Source organism: Diorhabda carinulata, chromosome 6, assembly GCF_026250575.1.
Source record: "Diorhabda carinulata isolate Delta chromosome 6, icDioCari1.1, whole genome shotgun sequence".
Taxonomy (NCBI): domain Eukaryota; kingdom Metazoa; phylum Arthropoda; class Insecta; order Coleoptera; family Chrysomelidae; genus Diorhabda; species Diorhabda carinulata.
This window is the reverse complement of record NC_079465.1, coordinates 26,637,839-26,660,240: the sequence shown is the minus strand read 5'-3', so window position 1 is coordinate 26,660,240 and position 22,402 is coordinate 26,637,839. Positions and strand designations below refer to the sequence as shown.

The window sequence follows — 22,402 nt, the reverse complement described above, 5'->3', positions numbered from 1 at the left end:
ATTTTTGCTTTCATGAAAATCGACGATGTCGAGCGCTCAATGTGGATGAAGAGGTAATTTTACTTAGAAAGAACCTCAACAAGCCTCCAACAAGTCCAGACCTTCACTCACTCGATTATTTCGTATTGAAAGTAGACATTTTGTGTTGTCAACCTCTGGAAAGTAACTCTCTGTCGAAATTGATGGCCTTTACTGAAAATAAACAAGATCGAGGAATATAGGAGGAGATATTAAAAAAAGGAAATACAGACCACTGAATCACAACTCTCATGGCCGAAGAAACGAACGAAGAGAGATGTAGCGTATTAGAAGATAGTTTCGACTAGCTTATTACTGTGTACGACTATTATTATTATCAAATCCCAAATTCCACAAGCGTAACCTCTTTCTAAAACTACTTCGTATACATCATTAGAACAGCTTCTGATTTGGTTTTTGAATAAACTTTGATTTGCATATATTTGAAGAATTTATAATTAAAAATGTCATTTAAGGGGTTCGAAAATAATCAAATTTTCATATAATTGATATAAAATGTACTTACACCGACTGCTGTTCTCATCATAATACCCATCAAACCGTCTTTCCATTCCAAAGTAAATTGATTCACTTCGCCGTAGAGTTCACCAGCAGTCACAGCTTTTGGATTCATTTTGTAGGTTCGCACAGGACGAAACTGTTGTCCTGGTATGCCGTATTCGTGCATTTTGGTCAAAGTCCTATTTAGAGTCTTGAAACATGAAATTCATTTGTATTTTTTTGTAACCAATTTTAAAAATATACGGGAAAAATGATATTGCACGAAATGGTTTGTTTTTGAGTTATTCAATACTTCCAGATATCATCAAATGGGTCAATCGCCAGCACGGGGAAGTCGGGTACTACATCACCCAGCTCTTGACTGGACATGGGTGCTTCCGGGCACACCTGCACAGATTCAAGAGAAGTGACTCCCCAAACTGTCATCATTGCGGCGATGCGACCGAGGATGCGGAGCACGTGTTCTTCCAGTGCCCCTCTTATGAAGGAGACACGGGAGGAACTAGAGAGGAACCTGGACCACACCAACAGTCCAGAAAATATAGCTGATGAGCCAAGCAGCATGGAACAAGGTAGCGGAGTACGCGGAGACCATCATCAAGGACCTCCGCACCACGTACGAAGATTAGCAGTAACGCCCCGGCGAAGTAGTATTTACAAAGAGTGCCGCCGGGGAACCACCGTTCCAGGAGCAGGGTTAGAGGTGTTAGGGAAGGTTTAGTGCGGTAAGAATCCCACATAACTCGCCTGGCAGGTAGAAGGTTCATCCAGGCGAGTACCTTTTGAAGGTTCCCCCCTGCACCTCATTAATCTAAACACAAAAAAAAACACACACACACATTACACCATCTTCCGTCATTTCGACAGGTCCTTATCTGGTTCGCGCCACAGTTTTGCGCGTAGACCCCTTCCTCTTGTACTTACATTGAGAATTTCAGTTTTTCCTCCACCAGTAGGTCCCACCAACATGACACCCCAACGTACGATCATCGTTTCATAAAGTTGTATAACTTTGTGTATCATACAATGTTCAGGTTGAAGATTATGCTCCACCATTACTTCTATTATGGTATTTTGGAAAACACCATAATCCGGAACAGGCAAATCTACACCAGGAAACAGATCACCCAATATACCCTAAAAATATGGGATCATTTATGCTAACAAATAATATTTCGATTCAATGATGATTTAATTTATTTATTAAATAATTAGTTCTTCAAATAATACTTTGATTAATGCATTGTTTGATTGAATAACTAATTGATTCAATACTTCGTTGACTTATTGATAGATTGTTTGAATCAAATTATGATGTATTGATTAATTCATTCGTTAATCGAATCATTGATTCAATAATTGCTTCATTATTCCATTGATTAATCATTGGCATTTAATTATTTCACTCTATTAATTAATTGCTGGATATAACTGATTAATTAATGAATTGAATCCATCGATTCATAAATTGATTCAATCATTAATAAATTAGGTTATTTGATTAATTGCTTTATTATTTAATTGATTAATCATTAACTCTTAATTGTTTCACTGATACATTCGATTAGATGTATTGATGTTCTAATTAATTTATTCGGTCAATTAACTGATTCATTTATTGAGTCATTAATTGGTAATTAATTGATTGTTGAGCTCGATGAACCAACTATTTTATTTCGATCAATTCACTGATCAATTTGGATAATTAATTAATTATGATTTGATGATTCGATTGTGCAGTCAATTAAAAATTCATTAATCAGACTGGTTGAATATTAATATTAAATATTAATTAATTGATTGTTTAGGAACTAATTGTTTTGATTCCATAGATTCACTGATTAATTTGAATAATCAATTGATTCAATTAACCAATTGATTTGGTGGTATTTCGTCTATCTGATGCATTGACATTTGATTAATTGATTCAGTCAATTAAATGATTTACTAATTAGATAATTAATTAAGTGAATCACTAATATACTAAGTAATTGATTGTTTAATTTGATCAATCAATTATTTTGATGCGATTGATTCACTTTTGTTGGTTAATTTGAATAGGTGATTAATTGATTTTTTGTTATATCGTTTGAAGTATGGTATTAATAATTTTATTAATTGCTTCAACTAATTAGGTGACTACTTTCAATGATTAAATTGATTTAATCAAGAAAATTATTGATTAAATTGAATTATTACTTAATTGGATGATGCGCTGATAAAAAGTATTAATTAATTGATTGTAATATTGATCCATCGATTACATACTAAATTTATAGGTTAGTGGCATTGATTAATAGATTCAGTGGATTATAAACGACTCATTAATTGATCGATTCGTAGATATTAGACTTACAGTGAACAAAATGGCGTCGTCTGATAAAAATTTCGGCAAATTGCTGTCTCTTAGGGCACATATTAGAACGACATTTTCTTCTCTATCGGGCGCGGATCGTTTTAAAGAACCAGCCATTACTAGAACGCTTTTAACGGCTCGCATACCGAAATCGTAGTGATCTTGTTGAGAAAGCTGTTCGCTACATAACTTATACATCTGTACCATTTTTTGCGAAAGATTTTTCGAAGATTCGAAACCTTCCGAATAGAGAATGACTTCCGCTATTAGAGCTGAAAGAAAAATGCTTCAATCATTGAAACTAAACTTTTGAAACGTCTTTGTTTATACGATCAGAAAAATGTCAAATTTAACGTGAAAATTTAGTACGGAAAATAAAATTCTTTCAACGATTAAAGAAAAATAAATAACTGATCGTTTACTTACCATAATCTGGTACCATCATGGATATTGGCCTAAATAGCGCTTTCAAATTGTCAGGTAATTCAGTTCTACCGGCATATCCTGGATTCATAGTGATAAAAGCAGCACATTTTTGTACTAATTTAATTTCTCTTCCTTCGAACATGAATCTAAAATTTGTAGCAAACATTTTAATCGATTTTTGTTATAACAACAATACGTTGAATAAATTTGGCTATTTTGCCGCATTATCTTGGAGTCTTGGAGATGGTGTTCTAAGTGGAAACTAAGCCAGCTCGGGCTCAAACCTGGGTTCCGGGTTCGAAGCGTCTAGCATTCCTTTGAAAATTATCGCCTATAATTTGTCTTCATCCCATATGGTACTGTTTATGATTATATTATCGAAATTGCTAGATGTTTAGGCCGGTTAATTTTGGTGAAGGTACGTACGGGATCTTATTTCCTAAAGAGTTCGATAACTACTAAAAACACGAACCAAACAAATTTCCAATACAAACAACAAATAAAAATAAGAAGGTTGATGTGCCACCTGGTGGAAGGCGTCGCCTACGCCCGATTATGGTACAAGAAGAAGACGTATTATTTCTTACCTTTGCGCTTTGGCAGCTTTAGCGTTTCTTATAGTTATCAATTGTTGAGCTATTACTGATAAAACTTCTATATCGATTCTGTTGAATTCGTCGAAACAACACCAAGCTCCCGATTGCGCCAATCCCGAAAAGAATCTACCCATCATTTTGTAATCTAAGCCTTCCGAGCAATTGAAAACGACGCATTGTATCGCCAGAGCTTTCGCTAAATCTTTAGTTGTTTCAGTTTTACCAGTTCCCGCCGGACCTGCAGGAGCCCCTCCTAAAAACAAATATATATTTCAATTACATCATATCATATCAAAGTACAGTGTGACCAAAAAGAGTACCAAATATTCGATTGAACTATGAAAAATTAGTAGAGTAAAAATATCCTAGCTTCTATTTGATGACATTGTTCATTGAACGTAGAAAACACTTTGTTTTGGTAGAACAATGGCCTTAGCCCAAAGGAACAGTACTCCAGGACGCATCTCGCTTTTAACGTACGATGATTCAGTAGTGACTGCATAAAATTTTGAACATTTAGAACCAGGAAACAAACAAAGAAGTGTCAGTTTATCAAAATGCATCTGCATCCATTCAAAACCGTTCAATTGATGAAATAAATGAAGAATTTGGACTATGTATAGTCTAAAGGTAGGCTGAAGACATAACAAATCTTTGTTTTCATTAAAATCGTCGAAGCTGAGCGCTCAATGTGAATAAAAAGATAATTTTACTTAGAAAGAATATCAAAAAGCCCCGCAGAAGTCCAGACTTTAGCCCAGTCGATTATGTCGTATTGAAAGTAGACATTTTGTGTTTTCAACCTCTGGAAAATCACTCTTGTGTCGAAATTGATTGCCTATACTGAAAATAAAGTGATTATTTTGGAACCAACTTACCTAAATCTAGCTGCAACGCTCCCATCAAACAAAGATAACATTTATCGGTCAAGGGTGTGATAACTAATACACCAGCCGCCCCTAAATATTCGTAACCGTAAATGTAGTAGGCGCTGGACATTCTAGCTACGCAATCGTCTATAACTTCATCCCAATAATATCTCAAAACTTTCAGCCATTCGAAACTCATACTAAAAAAAGCGAAAGAAAAAAATTTAAACGTTAGAAGGATTACTTAAAGGTTCAGAACGGATTAAATGGTAAATGGAATTATGAAATGGTGAGCCGTGATTTTATTTTTAAAAGTATTATTTTCCATTAGGCTGACATGTTGTCGAAAACCGAAATAAAGTAAATCGGTGAAGTTATCCAAATCAACTCGTTAGACACGCTTTAGAATGTCAGAAAAACACCCAGACCGGGCTCTTGACAGACGTTTATCCGTTTAGTTAAGTCCCAGTGTAGTAATCCGAGTTACTTTGAATAAATATGCTACAGCTCTTCGTCCAGTACCAGAGCCAGAGCCAAATCTACTGTTGTTGGTGTTTTTTCATCATGTATAGACTGGCTTAGGCTGAGATATAAAGAGGTTGTACGTGCCAGTCAACCTGAATGATCGTTTGTGTCTCCATTTTGCTAGAACTACTTTAGACAAATAGCCTACAGCTCTTTGTCCAGTACCGGGCACTGGTACCTTTCCACTAAATCATCAGTTGATCATTTTTTCTCGTTATGTGTAGACTGACTCAAACTAATGAGGTTTTGCATATTCCGCGTCTCCCTTTTGTTAGACCTAGGCTGGACAAATTTGATACAACTCTGTGTACAGTCCCAGGGCTCGCTATAATTGCAGACGGCTTTGAGGAGCTCATTTTTTCACTGAACATCCATTTGGTGCATTTGGATTGAATCTGCAGTTACCGTTCTTTAATATCAAAGTGTTCATTTAACTGACAGTGTTTCCTCGTAAGCCCTGTGAGGTTATTCCTGCTTAGGTCGATGAATTTATTCTATGTTTCACGGTCTTACTTTCCGAGGAATAGTCTAAAGTGTCTAAAACCGAATATATTTATATAGATATTAAGACATTGTTCCAAAATCGAGGAATTTATTTCTGTTTTGGTTTTATCAATAGCCTTCGAACGGTATATTATTTGGAAGAAGATGATGGATGAAACCCGTATCCACCGCTACCCTCCTGAAATGAAGAAAACAGTCAAAACAGTGGATTACGAAAGGCAAATCTATTCCAAAAAAAGCATACATAGTTTCATCGGTCGGAAAAGAAATGGCGACCGTTTTTTGGAATAGTCATAGATTGAAATGTCCACATTTGAGTAAAAAGAAAGTTTCATCAGGTCGACAAGTTTTCAGATAACCCTCATGCACCAATGTAATGTAAAAAGTTATAAGGCAGTTATCTTCGGTGTCTGAAGACGCGTTTATCATACGGTATGTATGTTTCAATAAATGATATTAATGTGGTATCCTCACCTGTTAGTAATTTTACTTGATACTATATTACTTATGGTATCCCTGGCGTGTACGTCAATGGTGATCAATGCGACAAGAATTTTTCTTGTAACTGAAGGTAAATCCTGTCTAACTAGGACGGCTAAATTATTCAAATCCTATAACATGATATCAATTTATTTATTTGACAACACTGGAAATTTCTCGGAATAATTCAGCTTTCGTTACGGGTGTTCATATTGTTATTTGTCATTTGTCATCTGTCAAAGTTTGACGTGAATCTGATTGATAGCTTAGTTATAATACTCATTCTCACACATGAATGAATGTTAATTAGATATTATTTGGAAGAGAAACAATCAAAGAAACCGTGGAAAGTGTCGAAAATATAATACTATGTCCTATGGAATGATTTATATGTAGCTGCAGGCTTTTAAGAATGCCAATTCAAAGATGGATGATGCTAAACGTCCAGAGTCCAGAAATGATTGATAAAATCCACGCCCTCGTTCTTCTATCTGCAAGATGGGTGGCATGATTGCTTAATGCTGATCATTAGCTCGCTCAGTTGTGGTTTCCCAGAATAGAACAAAACTTTGCGTGGTCGTGCTCTTTTATTTGCTGCATTTGAGATGCAAATTTAGTGACCAAGATGCAAATATTGAGCTCCTCATGTGTGCTGTGTGAGTTGTAATGAGACACCGGATGCAAGGCAGCATAAGCTCTATCTACTGTTCCTGTATTATGACGGGAGCCTTCAATTAAGTTTGAAGACTGTTACTTCACAGAATAATATTCAATATGAAACCTCCCGTTTGTAGTTTAATGATCATAACTGAAGATTTGTTGGAAAAAATTGAGCAAAACATCCAGGAGAACCGGCGCTTTACGATTTTGTCTTTATCTGAATATATTTTCAAGTTTCCCAAAGCGTTTGGCACAAAATTGCGTCAGATCATCAAAGGCAATGGAAATAATGATCACGTTATTAAAATGCTAACATTTTTTCACAAAACTAAGCATTTCGGAAGTGTATTGTATCGGCTTTCGCGGTACGATGAGACTTTAAGCCAGATAGTAACAGGTGATTAAACACTGATGGGGTACGTGCCACCGGAATCAAAAAAATAGTCCAGAAGGGTCAAGTGTAAACAATATTGCTATCCAAAAATATGTTCAGCGCGTTTTGGAACAGGAAAGGGGTGCTGCTGATGAATTTTCTGCACCATGGAAGACACAATAAATTCGCCTACTTATTGTGTGTCGTGGCATACTGACAGAATGTGTCATTTTCGACGTCCAAATACTAATCTAATCCAAGAGCTGATCGGATCATTTGGTTCAGATTAACTCAATCATCTTATCTACAGTTCTAGCGCCCAGTTGCTTCGACAAATTTTTCCACTTCCGATGGAAGAGTCCCACGACAAAAGCGACGATGTCAAAACGGCTATATTGGAGTAGTTATGAAGAGAGAAGTGTAACATAATTAAAAAACTCACGTGTATACATTTGGTCTCGTACTGTTCCATTTTCTTAATTTTATTAACCGAAGCGGGTGCGTCAAAAATATCGTGTACTCCTTTAGCCCACATGATTTGAGATACAGTCAAAATGATTTGATTGGCGTGAGCTAACACCCATTCAGTTCTAGGATGGTTATGGTAGTGCACCAAAGACGCTTTCATCAACCTCTTCAACGACAATACCATAGATTCTTCAACTTTTCCTAACCAATCTTCTACGTTACCACGCGCCTACGAAAATTTAACCCTTTTAATTGGACAAATAAATTAGATAAGTGTTTTTTATTTACTTTTAAGCCTTTTCCTAAAACCACCCTTTCTCCTTCGGGACTGATCATAGCAATAATATCGGTGGTCAGAACGACTTCTACGGGTTCATCTTTCTTCTTGTCGGCATTTTCTTCGATTTCGTCTGGTACTTTTACGCCGAATTCCAATTTGGCTATTGCGTCGAAGCATTTTCTCAAATGCGGTTGTACGGCGTGAGGATTTCTCGTTTGTGCCAGAATATCTAAAAGCTCGTCGTTGGATAAAAAGTAGAACCTCGGGAAAGCTACGCGCTTAGTTTCCAAATACGATTCCAAACATTTCATTATTTGTTCTAACAAAGCGTTATTACGTTGGAATGCCTCCAAGGTACCCGGGTATAGTCCCGATTCCATCGCCAAAGGCATCTACAATTTCGAATGAATTTTATCAATTAATTATCAGAAATTTAACTGATGGATTCAAATTGGTAATTTTGTTAGTATTTAGGGGAAAAATTTACAACAGGAAACAGTAATTTTTGCAATTCGGCTCGGAATAGTGGGCTTATATGTAACTAAATTTAGATTAATACCTATGTAAAAAAATATGTCTGTTTATTTCAAAGTGAATCAAAAAATTGATCTATAACAATTTTTAACGTTTTTGTGCATATTTTGACTGAATGATTTGCATATTTATGTGCATATTTTGTGTTTTCCATTTGAATATTTGGATTTCCTTATTTATAACTTACTTTCGCAGTTCTCCTCATTATCTCCTTCCAAGATTTATCCACGATTGTGAAGAGCTTAGCCTCGTTCGGTAATTGCCTCTGAATATCTGGGGCAGAAAATATGACTTCTAAATATACCCAACTTTGTTGGCACATCATCCATTCGTCCTAAAAACAAACATGCGATTTGATTTTTTTTGAAATGGACTTTTCTGCATTTGCCGTAAGATGACTGCTTAAAAACTATATTTCTATTAATATTTCATTCTTATAATTTTGTTTTTAAAAATCCAAAATTTCAATATATTATTGGCGCAGTCAGTAGGATTGTCGATTATTACTATTAATTCTAGAAATCGCTGCGATGCTATTGTCATTTAAATTGCCGTATAATTTTTCAAATTAATTCCGATAGGCCATCGAAACTTCCAGTGAGGCCTGATTTTTGAGGTGCAATTTATTTCTTAAGGTACCTCTACAACCTGCCATAAAAGCGCAGTTTTATCATAATGGTTTATTTGGCACAATTTCTCCGCGTTAGTTAGGATTATTACTAATTTTCTGCGCGATATTATTAATAATTGAATTCGACTTTCAAAGTTCATCAATGGTTCATTCCTAAATGATATCTTGAGTCCTTCGACAAAACATTCTTTCAATCTAGACCAATCTGTTAACTCAGAACGATTACCTACTCTACTAATATTACTAGTCACTTACAGATTGTTCGCCAACTCGAGCGCTCTGCTTTCCTGGTCCTTTTTTCGTGATTACCTGCTCCTGTTGCCACAAGTTCGAGAATTTATAAGTTCGTAATACCCACTTAAGGTGTAGAAACTTCAAGGTCCCGAATTTCACATCCGACACAATGCGAAACTGTTCACTTTCGAAACCCGTGCTAATCCTACTGACTGCGACAATGCGAATGCGCGAATTTGAATTTTTAAAAACTTAATTATAATTACAAATAAACTTTTATAAATAAAAGATAGAACAACCAATGAATTATTAAATGAAATACAGTTTGCAGTCTACTCACACTCACATTCTTTGGTATGCTTAGAAACCTCAGACAATATGCATCGTATGAATTACATCGAGCTAAGGGAATAAAAGAGACCCCAAACTTGGAGAAACAGAAATAACCAAATCTACAAAGGACTCATCTTTGACCAAAAATTGGCACCTTTGTTAAGTTGGCCAAAAAAGTTGGAGCAGTTGATAGAGTTGCGAAAACCATGAGAAACTGAATCATCCCAATTGATATACTGTTACTACTACCTTGACTGGGAACGTGAGTGAAGAGATGGGCTATAAGCTAATACAGGACAATATTACTACCGATAGGAAAGGTTTGCATTAACTAAAATGGAAGCACTTCAAACGAGAAGTTTCAGAAATGATCGGAGATGCTCCAAATGATGTACATCATCCAAATTCTCAAACAAAATGTAATGAACCGAGATTGTAAGTGATAAGTGATAAGTGATAAACAGGATGATATGTAAGGTAGTTCCCAGAGAGTACCAAAGCAGAAGAGGAGAGGAATACTGCTTAACTAACAGTCTATCGTTGTTACTTTATGAAGGATTTCGTCTACCTCTGCACAAATGTAGAGTGACTGAAAGTTGTGACAATTTTGGAAAGTACAACTTTTTAAAGATAAGACGTCAAAAATATTACCAGAGTTCTTGAGAATAAGTCTAAATTTTTGCTCCATTCATCTACCCTCGGTTTGATTGGACCAACATGTTTGGAACTGACTATAGTAGCCATGTTGATGTTACTTTCGTCTAAAGCTGCTTGAACTTCTTCAAGAGAACCAAATATGTAGACGTCCTTGGAATCTTTGTGTTGTATAACCGGAAATTCGAGTGTTTTCCATGCTTCTTCTACCTAACAACAAATAAAAAATATAAAATTCAATTCTTCTGCTTCATAGTAAATAATTTTAAAAAATTACGAGCGAATTGGGGTTAGCAACGAAAAAGACGTTCCCTGTTTAATTTTTTATTCAATATTTAACCGTATCAAGTTATACAGGGTCTTTCAAAAAGGTTCGCATGCATTAAGCGAAAAAAAATCTATTAGAAATTACCGAACAATCACATGTCTAAAAACGCATAGATTAATCGAAAATTAACAATAAGATTTAAGCTTGTGGAACGTTCAAGTTCCTCCCTATCGAACGGCCGAGAGAGTCATAAAAGTATTTAGCTGCTGCCGCATTTTTAAACTAACCTTTGTTTCTAAAACGTACTCGAAAGTTTTTCGGCGCATTATTATTGATCCTTGAACTGCAGCGGTGCATTCGAACGTTTTGAACGACCCTGTATAATGAAAAAAATGCTGGAAGATACTATTAAGTAGATAAGGAAGATTTTTAATCTAAGTATATTATTTTGAAACAGATTGCGCTTCATCTACTTACGCATAATTTCATCGAATCAATGAAAGTGATTGATGATTTTGACCGTTGAGACATGCCTTTATTCGAGAAGTATTCCGATATTTTAGAATGTCCAGAATTTCGAATTTTCCCCTCAATTTTAGTTATCGTTTAACAACTAACAAGAAGCAATGTAATTGTTTCTTTTTTTTCCATTTGAACGCGCCTCCACTGCGCTATGAGGTACGGAAATTACATAATAAATTTACCTTCTTCAATAAAGCTTCTAATCCAGCTTCACTGCTAGCTTGTCCTGATATTTCCATCAATTCAGTTGGGTAATTGAAAACTCCCAGATTTTCTAATAGCGCTAGAGTCATCACTTCATCTGGTTTAAATTTGTGGTTAAGTTGATTTTCAACTTTCAGCCAGTGTCGATTTTTCATTGCGGGATTTCTTAAATAACAAACTACGGGGAGCTGGAAATATAGAAAATTCACGAAATTAAAAAAAAACATGCTTCTAACTAGTTCACTTGTCTGTAAACAAAACAGTGTAGCCGTGGAAAATTTTCAAGTGTTTTCAAGTGGTTTAAGCGTTTTCGGGATGGCCTTTACCTTGTCTTTCATGAGCTCGACTTCGTCCCTGAATTTAGGTACAATTAAATTAGGAGGCAATCCTTTTTCTAACTGCGCAATATATTTCATATTCTTAGCGATGAACGCATTCATATCATCGACGTTGAGTGTATCGAAAACGGCATGGTACCATTCGTCGACAGTCTTCGCCCAAGAATCCACGCTTTCCCATAACAGAATTCGGAGTTTCACGTCGTTCATCACTTCGTCGAGAATATCAAATCTTGTTACTTCCAGCTTGAACAAAAAATATAATTAAGGAAGATGATTAGAGCAAGAAAAAATAAATATTTGTCTTACCCTAAATTGTTTTTGATATTCTTTGAATTCGTTGGCGCGTTTTTGGGCGTCAATCAACTTGTCGAATAATTCTGACAAAAAATCCATGACTTCTGCAAATTTTGAATTGATGTCATAAAGCCACGGTTGCTAAAAATCATAATTAACACGTATAATTACTAGAAATCGCCGATTCAAATTGGCATTATAAAAAGCTTGTTATACTTTGTTCTAGTAAATCTAATTTTTACTATAACTTGGTTATTTTAAATGGACCACCCTGTATATTAGAACATTTTTGAAATCTACGTAAAATTTTAGCATACTTCTCTATAAACTTTTTTCGAAAAATGCATACTTTTCGAGTTATTAATTTTTTTGTAAAAAATTTGACCCTTATAAATTATTTTTTTACGAAGATACCCATAAAGATATGAAAATAGTTTCTATTCGGTTGCTTTTAGCAAGGTCAGACGTATTTGAATCTATGCTGAAAAAAATTTTATTTCATACATGGTGTGTATAAAAAGTATGTATTTAGACCACACCCGCATCACTAAAAATTTACAGAAAACATTCAATATCTGGATAACGGTAAGGTTTAGGTATAGAAAAGTACACATGAACTTGCCTTATATTTTATCCCTGAATGCATTAAAATAGAAAAAATTGGGTGGTTCTATTTAAAAAAAATAAAGAAATTTTATAATTATGAAGTTAAACTTTGAACACTATTCATACACACCCTGTATAAAATAAAACTTTTTTCCGTATAGATTCAAATACGTCTGACCTTGCTAAAAGCAATCGAATGGAAACCATTTTCATATCTTTAAGGGTATCTTCGTAAAAAAATAATTTATAAGGGTCTGCAACGGTACAATTTTTTACAAAAAAATTAATAACTTCAAAAGTATGCATTTTTCTAAAAAAGTTTCTAGACAATAGTATACTGAAATTTCACGTAGATTTCTAAAATGTATTAATATACAAGGTATCCTATTTAATATAACCGGAATTGGGCCATCTTTGAAAATATTTTAGTTAAAAAGATCGTATCCGAAAATCCAAACTTAGAAATTTTCATGATTTTACTATAAGTATTTTGCCAGCTTAGCTCGTCGTGGAACACCCTGTATAGCATCACTTATATTTGTGATTCTAAATTTGGTCTTTAATTGCACTTTGTTATTGGTGCAATTCACAAGGTTGTTGAAAGTTTGTTACGCCCAACACCCTGTTACGTTTCCCAACTTACTAGTGGTGACATCCGCAGATTGAAGTCGGGAACGTTTCAGTTAACACTTGTTATTCATATGTATTAATGAGTCTTTAAATTAATGAATTCTTGATATGGAAAGAACCTAAATACAACATCACTCAATCTATTTGGCTACAAATTACATCTGATCATTTAAAAACAATCTGTAATCAAGTATTTTACGTGTTATACCATCCTAGAACCATTTTTCAATGAAATCATCCAAAAAATCTAACAGTAACAACGTACGAAACTCCTATATACGTATTTTTATCCAAATCCAGTCGAAAAATCTTGTTTCTAAACTCTCAAACTCAAAATAATCACCCGTTTTCAATCAATAGAGGACATAAATAGAATTCGCGGCAATCACTGATACAGAAAATGAATTAATTATAAATTGAAGCGAAGCAATTTCATTTCTTCCGGTATTTTTTTTAAATCTATTATTATTCTACTAAATAAAAGACTTATACTTCTTACCATACATTCGTCTTTAATATTTCCAACTTGAGAAATCAACGCGCTGATATCTTTATTCAAATTATCGCTAAATAATTTTATCAATCTAGCGCTATCTTCCATTTTTCTATCGACAACGTTCCTCAAAGTACCAAGAGCAACGCTCAAATTGTAATAAGCATTGATTTCCTCGATGGCCACATCAATATGGAACTCCTCGATAATATCATACAATTCTTTGCAATAATCTAACGTTTCTTCCATTTTATCAATTCGTTGATTTGATTCTTCTATGTAGTCCAAGTATTTCACATAATCTGCCGTCAAAACCGGCTCTTTAGCTAGAAAAGCTTCAATTTCGTTCGCTTCTTCAATCATTTCGTCAACTTTTGTTTTGCCGATCCTTAAAAAGATTTTATTAATTAAAATGTTGTAACATGCCATCAACTTTTTCACGTTTCTCCTCAAGTATTTTGAATATCTGTTTACGTTATGTGTAGTCACTTCAATTTTAACCATAATCCTCAATTTTCTGAAGAAATTAATTTGTATTCGAAAAATTCAATAAAATCTATTCTAAAACGTGCTCTAACTGCAACTGAAGTGTGAAATCAAAGTAAATTTATCAACTTGATATTATTTATATTCGCTGGTAAGATATTTTGAATATCTAAGTCTTTTATATATATTGCTCACAAAATTCCAATTAACTTTCATAATTTCATTCTATTTCAAGCAAATTTTGTACACTCATTTCCTTGTAGATTAGCATTTTGTACTTAATCGTGAAGCAGAACGTATATAATAGAAAAAAAATCCCTTATGGTTATATTTTGAAAAAATATAAAGTTCCTTTTTATTCAAATCTGCTCTACCTACTCGTTCTCTACTCGTAACAGAAAATACGAATTCACAAGGTAATAAACATTCAAAATTTGCTGAAAATGAAAGGAAATTATAAAATTTGACTGGAATTTTGTGGGCACCATATATAAATAGCAAAGTTAAAAAGATATTAGAAATATAAAGTATCAGAATAGTATCACATCAACTTTACTAAATTTATTTTGATTTCAAACTTCAGTTGTAGAATAATTTAGAATAGATACCGGGATTTTATAGAAACTCGAACGTTATAGTTAAAAAAGAAGTAACTACTGAACCACAATATGTGAACGAAGGAGTATCCAAAATATTTGATTAGTACATTACAATGTTTAAGCACACAGTTTACTTTCGATCTCCAAAATATACATGGTCCGTTTTTTTTCAACCTCCGAGATTCTAATAATTTATTACCAACAATTTTGTAGACTACAAGCTGATTTTCAACATAATCTCCAAGAAAATTCTGACATTTACCAGTTGACAAAATTTGCAGGCAATTAATTAAAATGGGTATTGAAGTTTTAAAGTCATTGATTAGGCAGCGCTGTCCTTCTAGCCTCGTCTTCAATTTTGGAAAAAGGTGAAATGGTACTTTCATCGAAAAAGTCATTTTTAAACGACAGTTGTCAAGAATTTGTGCTGCTTTAGCAGATTGTAATAATATTGATGTTTTGTTGTCACGTTTCATCTCCTATCACAATTGATTTGAAAAAGTTCTCTGCCTCATCATAATAAAGGTGTGTGTGTGTGTGTAGTGCGAGATCTGCGCAGACGTCTACAGTGCAATTCCGCCATATCTTAAGCAACCGTGGAAGAAAACCATAACCTAGATCAGTTAAAAATTATTGTCCAAAGAACATATTCAAAGAATATTTGCTCCAAATGTACCATTATGCTCCAGGATTATCTCATCACAAGAACCTCCAAGAGATTAAAGCTGAGGTAGACAAACGACCTGCGCTCCCAAAATTTGTACTTTACACCATGCTTCATCACAATTCCTTTTCCTCCCATCATGTGGACCATTTTTCCATGGTCAGTTTGGCAGTAAGTATATTATGGTATAAAAAACAAAAGGCTGCGACATCTTGGCTGGTATTTCTTGAAAGTAATGGATCCAGAAAGGATTCAGACTACATTAGATCTTCAGATCAAGGTGTTTGGTAGGTTTCCATAGCCTCTAGTCTCTAGTCCTTATACCCAAACAGACTCACCACGAGGAAACGCGTGTGCGTGATTAAGGACGGTGTAATCCACCACCATTTTGACATTCTTGTTGTATTAACTTCTTAAATCGAGATTGTTAATGGCTAACAGTCGCCAATATTTGTACCGAAAGCATCTAGGAAGCGTCTCTCGAGAGTCTAGAGTACGATTACTTACCATGGTATTGTTCGTTCCAAATAACCCAACAGTTGCGTAGATACGGGAAGACAGGTTTCGTTGAAACCTTCCAATTGAATAAAGAGAACACCCATCTCCTGAGACGGTTTTATACTTTCGATAGTCGCTATTTCTCTATAATATCTCGTGCACAAATTTCTAAACGTTTCCAAATCTGCAATTATGTCAAAACAATATTTAGAAACCATTATTTTGAAAATGCACGATCTTCAGGAAGATTTTTAAACCTTGGACGGAACAATTTGAAATATTTATATATTGCAGAGCCATCTCAAGTTCTTGCTTCCACCATTGCACATTAAATTAGTACTAATTAAAAATTTTGTTAAGGCGATGAAAGTAGAAATAGAGAGTATCCTAGAGAATCAAACATTTCTAAGACTCAAAACTGCATTTTTTTTCGAGAGAATTTAGAAGCTGTAAACGATGACGACGGGGAAAAGTTCCGTCAGTCCAATTAACAGATGTAAAAGCGCTATCAAGACAAATGGAAACCAAAAAAGTTCAAATTTTGTTTGCCAGTGTTTTTAAAAATCAAAAAATCAAATTTCTTCAAGTGAGAAAAGTAGAGCATCCCCGCCCACTCGAGAATACCCTACATTTCTCCCTAGGGGTTTAATGTACTATTGGATATGTATACACTGTATACTACCTCTTTCGTTTTCTATATCTTCTTTCTCTACTAAAATATCTTCGGCATAAAATTGTCTTATTGGATCGTATCTACGTAAATATTGGAAAGCTGCTTCGTAATTCCTCTTGAAATAATTGCGAAGCTCTTCTTGGTTTTTGGTTAGGTATTCATCTTTTTTCAAATAAAATTCCAACGTGGGACCCCAGCCGCAGATTCTATCTTCAACTTTTTCATTAATTATAGGACTATAAACAACAAGTAATCCATGAATCGATAGATTTTTGGATCGAAAATCAGGGTTCTATTAGGGCGACCGGAAAGTTTTATCGTCATTTTAAGGTTATTGTGAATCTAAATAAATAATTATTATACTTTCTTAGCAATTCGGGGCGATGTTACCAGATGAATCTATAAGTTCAGACCTCTCACACTGCCATAGATCAGAAAGACCAAAGACAATTGAAGAAATCTCAAACACTCTTAACTAACCGTCGATCATCCAGAACAATTGAAGAAAATTAAAAAAATAAGTAGAGCAGGTGTACAGGTTCCCGATAATCCATCCAAAGAGACCCAAGGCAACTGATCCATCCCGTGGAACGTATCCAATACAGAATCGTTTTATTGATCGCTTGATCACTGAAGAGAGTGAGTCCTATATGATAATCCGAAACCCAAAACGCGGTTGACCTCCAATTGAATCGTGTAATGCTAAGACGGTCTAACATCCCAAAAAGTAGCTTTGGTAGTTTGGTGTTTATGCTGAGGCCTGGAAAAAAATTTAAAGCAAATTTTTTCAGAACTATCCGCAGTCACAAAGGAGTAATTCTACAACTGCAAGATTGCAGTGTACAAGATGAACCTTGGTAAAACAGCTAATGGATTTGAATGGAAATTACTGCCTCAATCGATATCGCACCCTCGGATTTCCATTTATTCCGATGGCTACAACGTTGTCTTGGTAGCAAAAACATTAGATCATGTCAAAAGTACCATCCCGAGATATTTTATCGAAAAACTAATTTTATTCGTTTCAGCATTGAAAATTTATACACTAGATGGTTAAATATGATTTATAACGAAGCTGATTATATTATTGATTAAAAAGAAAAACTTGTTATAAATTTATTCTTACAACTTTCCAGTCCTCCTGTTAGTGGTGGTTGAATAATTACGAGAGTTGCTACTTAAGTTTTGAGATACGGCAACACTGATGTGAATATGTCAAATCTGACATTGCCGTCATGAAATTTGACATTTGGCAGAACTTATAGTCATACGAGTGCTATTTGAGTTGTTTACAGATACTTGGCCTTGTGCTACAGCCACGTAAAGACGTGCGCCACTTTTGATACTCTCGCCGAGTGTGAATTACGAAGTGTGATTCGTTTTCTACAGGCTAAAGGCCATAGTGCTGCAGAAATCTATCGAAGAATGAGTCGTGTGTCTGGACCAAGGATGCAAATGACCTGGTTCAAGGAGTTGTTGACAAAATTGTTAAAGAAAACCGCAGATTCACCATTACTGCTTTGTCTACGGAAGTTTCTTAAGTTTCAAGATCTGTTTTGTTCTCTACTTGAATTCATTACCGGCAACTTTCTTTGAAGAGGGTATGGAAAAGCTGATAAGACAAATGTCTCAATCCTTTCGGTGATTATGTCGAAAAATAACCTATAAGAGGTTGAAAAAAAGGCCCTCGTATTTGTTTTTATTTGTCTATCTCAAAACTTTAGTAGGAACCCTCGTTAAATATAAATTAATAGAAATAGATAAAAAAATTACATCACGAGGCTAATGAGGTAAAAGAAAAGCGTCAGTTATAAAAATTTCATGTAAAAAACGAACTTACGTTGTAAAAACAGAATAGTATGGGTCCCCCACAAACGATTTGATGATTATAGTTTTTTCTTGCCACAAACTCATTATCTGATTGAACATATCTAAAGTGATGTTCAAAGATGGATCCAATAGTATTTCTTCTGGAACGATTTTAGCATAAACCACGAAAAAAGGCAACTGAAATTTACAAAATGAAACTTTTTCTTCTATTTGAAATATTTGCGCGCTAAATTAATATCATATTACAAAAAATTGTTGCAATAAATTTTGTTTAACAGCTGAGTTTTACACGGAAATTGAAGGTTATTAAAAGTGATAAAAAAAATGAAAAATATTTTTATGATAATATTGATTAATGTTTTTCGAAGCACTACCTAACAATACACATATGAGGGTTCCTACCAGTATCAAAGTGTAGGCGTAGGTACAATCTTCAGTTATACTTGACACACAAGAAACAACAAAAATTTTTTTGCTTAAAAATTCTTTTCGAAACATTTAAAGTACATTCGTCTTTCTTTTCTTCGTATATAACGTAGGATGTGTGTTGAGTTTCTCGCCCCAACAAAGAAACAAGACTTTTTTTCCATAATCATTTGTATTTTCTAGAATATTCTCCTCTTAAGTCTATACACTCAGTCCAAATATGTTCTAAACGTCTGATGAAAAACACAACTTAAGCTCTAAGGTTGAGAAACAATACAAAGTCGCTGCGGATCAGATCTGGTGGTCAATCAATTCGAAGTGATGGAGATCACCAAATGTGAGAAGGTGCTCTGTCTTATTGAAATTATTGTTTCACTTTTTTGAAGATAGTAAATGCCACGACTATCCCAAAAAACCATCGTCATTACTTTTTCGTCTGATGAAACCGTCTTTTTCAGAACACGTTCTACCTTTACAATCCACTGTCTTGACTGTTTTTTTTTTCCTTTGGGGGTGTAGTGGTGGATCCATGTTTCATTTACAGTTATGCATAGACGAAAAAGCCTGGGAAATGTTTATTTGAATGCGCAAAAACGTCACCCAGTCAGTGTATGGCAAATGCTTTCTTCTGTTTTGCCGATGGCCTCTTCTTCCATTACAATCCACTGTCTTGACTGTTTTTTCCCTTTAGGGGTGTAGTGGTTGATCCGTGTTTCATTTACAGTTATGCATAGACGAAAAAGCCTGGGAAATGTTTATTTGAATGCGTAAAAGCGACACCCAGTTAGTGTATGGCAAATACTTTCTTCTGTTTTGTCGATGGCCTCTTCTTCCATTACAATCCACTGTCTTGACTGTTTTTTTCCCTTTAGGGGTGTAGTGGTGGATCCGTGTTTCATTTACAGTTATGCATAGACGAAAAAGCCTGGGAAATGTTTATTTGAATGCGCAAAAACTTCACCCAGTTAGTGTATGGCAAATGCTTTCTTCTGTTTTGTCGATGGCCTCTTCTTCCATTACAATCAACTGTCTTGACTGTTTTTTTCCCTTTAGGGGTGTAGTGGTTGATCCGTGTTTCATTTACAGTTATGCATAGACGAAAAAGCCTGGGAAATGTTTATTTGAATGCGCAAAAACGTCACCCAGTCAGTGTATGGCAAATGCTTTCTTCTGTTTTGTCGATGGCCTCTTCTTCCACTACAATCCACTGTCTTGACTGTTTTTTTCCCTTTAGGGGTGTAGTGGTGGATCCATGTTTCATTTACAGTTATGCATAGACGAAAAAGCCTGGGAAATGTTTATTTGAATGCGCAAAAACGTCACCCAGTCAGTGTATGGCAAATGCTTTATTCTGTTTTGTCGATGGCCTCTTCTTCCACTACAATCCACTGTCTTGACTGTTTTTTTCCCTTTAGGGGTGTAGTGGTGGATCCATGTTTCATTTACAGTTATGCATAGACGAAAAAGCCTGGGAAATGTTTATTCGAATGCGTAAAAGCGACACCCAGTTAGTGTGGAAAATGTATTAGATCGCAACTTACTTTAGGTGCATCCTCTGTTCTTGGTAAATCGATATTCAGTGGTTCGAATTTATCCAATTGTTGTTGTGTAGGCAGGAATTGAGTGTGTTTTTCTAGAGCGCACAGTAGATCGTGTGTAGAATTCGTAATCAATTGGTGCAGCATGTTTATTGTTATATAATCAACCAATATTATGAAACTGAAAATAATATAAACAGTATTAATCGTGAAAAAACTGCAGGTAATAAAAAGTGTAAAAGACAAATACGTATTTTATACCGCTGACCGGTTTCGACGTTATTGCGTCTCATCAGAGTCTTGCAGCAACCTCTCCTTAGGAACTTAAGGCTAATTCATAAATTTGACTTTCCGTTTCCGGGTGACGTTTGCCTTTTGACGTCTATTAACCTTATTCATAAACTTGACGTTGTTGCCGTTAACCAAAAAATGTTGTTTTTCTTTTTAACGATTGTGATGCTTTTTGTTTTCGTGATGTTTCTGTGTTTTTGTTTGTAATCACCAACGGCAGACGGCGACGCTAAACGGCATCTATGACATCTTATCATGGTTTTATGTATTTCAAAGTTTTTAATTTTGTAATAGCAAACGTCAAAGGCAACGGCAAACGGAAAGACAAGTTTGTGAATCGTCTTTTATAATCCGAACACCTGCCGGTACTATTTGATTCGTGTAATTTAATATATCTATATATAAAAATTAGAATAGGTCGAAACGTCGAATTTCTATTTGACTTTCAATCAGAAGAGACCCATAATCAACAAACTCTACCAAAAAAATATTCTAAAGGAATTATGAAATAAGAAACTACAGAATTCATAATTTTCATCAAGTTTTCATTTCTTAGACCTTTTTATATGTTTTTCGTGGAGATTTATCTAGATTCCGGGTCTCCTTTTTTATGAAAATTAGTTTGAAATAATATAATTTATATAAAACTTTCTATTTAACAATCTATGTTTAGGGAATATTTTGAAGAAATCTTACCTTGCAAGACGTTCGCAAAATTTCTTTTTAGCCGCTTGTTCGATGTAAGAAGCTTTATGTATCCTTTTTCGCTTATCTATAATAGAAAAATGAAATATTTCATAAGAAGATACCTCAAGTTATGTTTTTCAAATACAACATCCCATATATTCTTTCAAATGTGATCCAATATGGTTCATGGCGGACATAAGCCTCCTAACAAACATCGATATCCTCAGAAGAACCAACCAGGTTACTAAATTTAAAACTCTAACGCCATTGGGAAAAGTGTGATGCTTGTGAGTGCTGGGTACTCATCGATGACGTGATCTGTGGTTTCTTCCTCTTCCAAGCAACAACAACATTCCGAATCCTCCGTGTTCGATTGAAATGTCAATCATTAGTCATATTTCGAAACTGTTTAAATACAGTACTTGATTATTTAGAAAGACGGAAGGTCCGTATAATTACTTATCTTGTATCATACCACCTACTGGTGCTGATGATCCTAGTTCGGCGATATAGGACTTTTTACCTTTCAAAGCTGCTCTGCTGTCTTAGTAGATTGAAATGATTGTTTCTATACCATCGACGTATGCTTTGGTTATTCATCCCATGTATAAGATGGCTCCATTATTCAGAACTGAGATTCCCTGTCCACTATTCTATGTCAGTAATTTGAGCATTTTGGCGCGATATCTTGATCTGAGTCACCACAATAAAAGTGTATTTCAAAAAGTTATTACCGCAATCTAATATTTACATCTATGAACAGACAAAAGTGGATTCATATGAAAAGGTTTGGACACTTTTCATAACCTTAACTATCGGCAAGATTTTGAACAGGTAATCAACTTGAGAGAAACTTTTCTTTGAAAGTGTGGAAAGGTGTTATTGGGAG

At 34.7% G+C, this 22,402-nt stretch overlaps 1 protein-coding gene across 2 annotated transcripts in view; it reads right to left on the bottom strand.

Moving 5' to 3' along the window:
* The window catches only part of LOC130895161 (dynein axonemal heavy chain 6), a 75,119-nt gene that overhangs the window by 42,222 nt on the left and 10,495 nt on the right, over positions 1-22,402 (bottom strand). For both annotated transcript variants that reach the window (XM_057802334.1, XM_057802333.1), the window contains exons 8-27: positions 21,523-21,598; positions 20,539-20,716; positions 18,582-18,748; positions 16,751-16,977; positions 16,078-16,252; positions 13,828-14,209; positions 12,105-12,233; positions 11,784-12,041; positions 11,436-11,645; positions 10,461-10,673; positions 8,799-8,945; positions 8,086-8,469; positions 7,772-8,026; positions 6,291-6,427; positions 4,797-4,987; positions 3,910-4,171; positions 3,323-3,468; positions 2,897-3,168; positions 1,465-1,677; positions 545-730 (exon numbers count right to left, since the gene is read on the bottom strand). In XM_057802334.1, the coding sequence (XP_057658317.1) occupies positions 545-730; positions 1,465-1,677; positions 2,897-3,168; positions 3,323-3,468; positions 3,910-4,171; positions 4,797-4,987; positions 6,291-6,427; positions 7,772-8,026; positions 8,086-8,469; positions 8,799-8,945; positions 10,461-10,673; positions 11,436-11,645; positions 11,784-12,041; positions 12,105-12,233; positions 13,828-14,209; positions 16,078-16,252; positions 16,751-16,977; positions 18,582-18,748; positions 20,539-20,716; positions 21,523-21,598 (4,208 nt within the window). The remainder of the gene's footprint in view (positions 1-544; positions 731-1,464; positions 1,678-2,896; positions 3,169-3,322; positions 3,469-3,909; positions 4,172-4,796; positions 4,988-6,290; positions 6,428-7,771; positions 8,027-8,085; positions 8,470-8,798; positions 8,946-10,460; positions 10,674-11,435; positions 11,646-11,783; positions 12,042-12,104; positions 12,234-13,827; positions 14,210-16,077; positions 16,253-16,750; positions 16,978-18,581; positions 18,749-20,538; positions 20,717-21,522; positions 21,599-22,402) is intronic.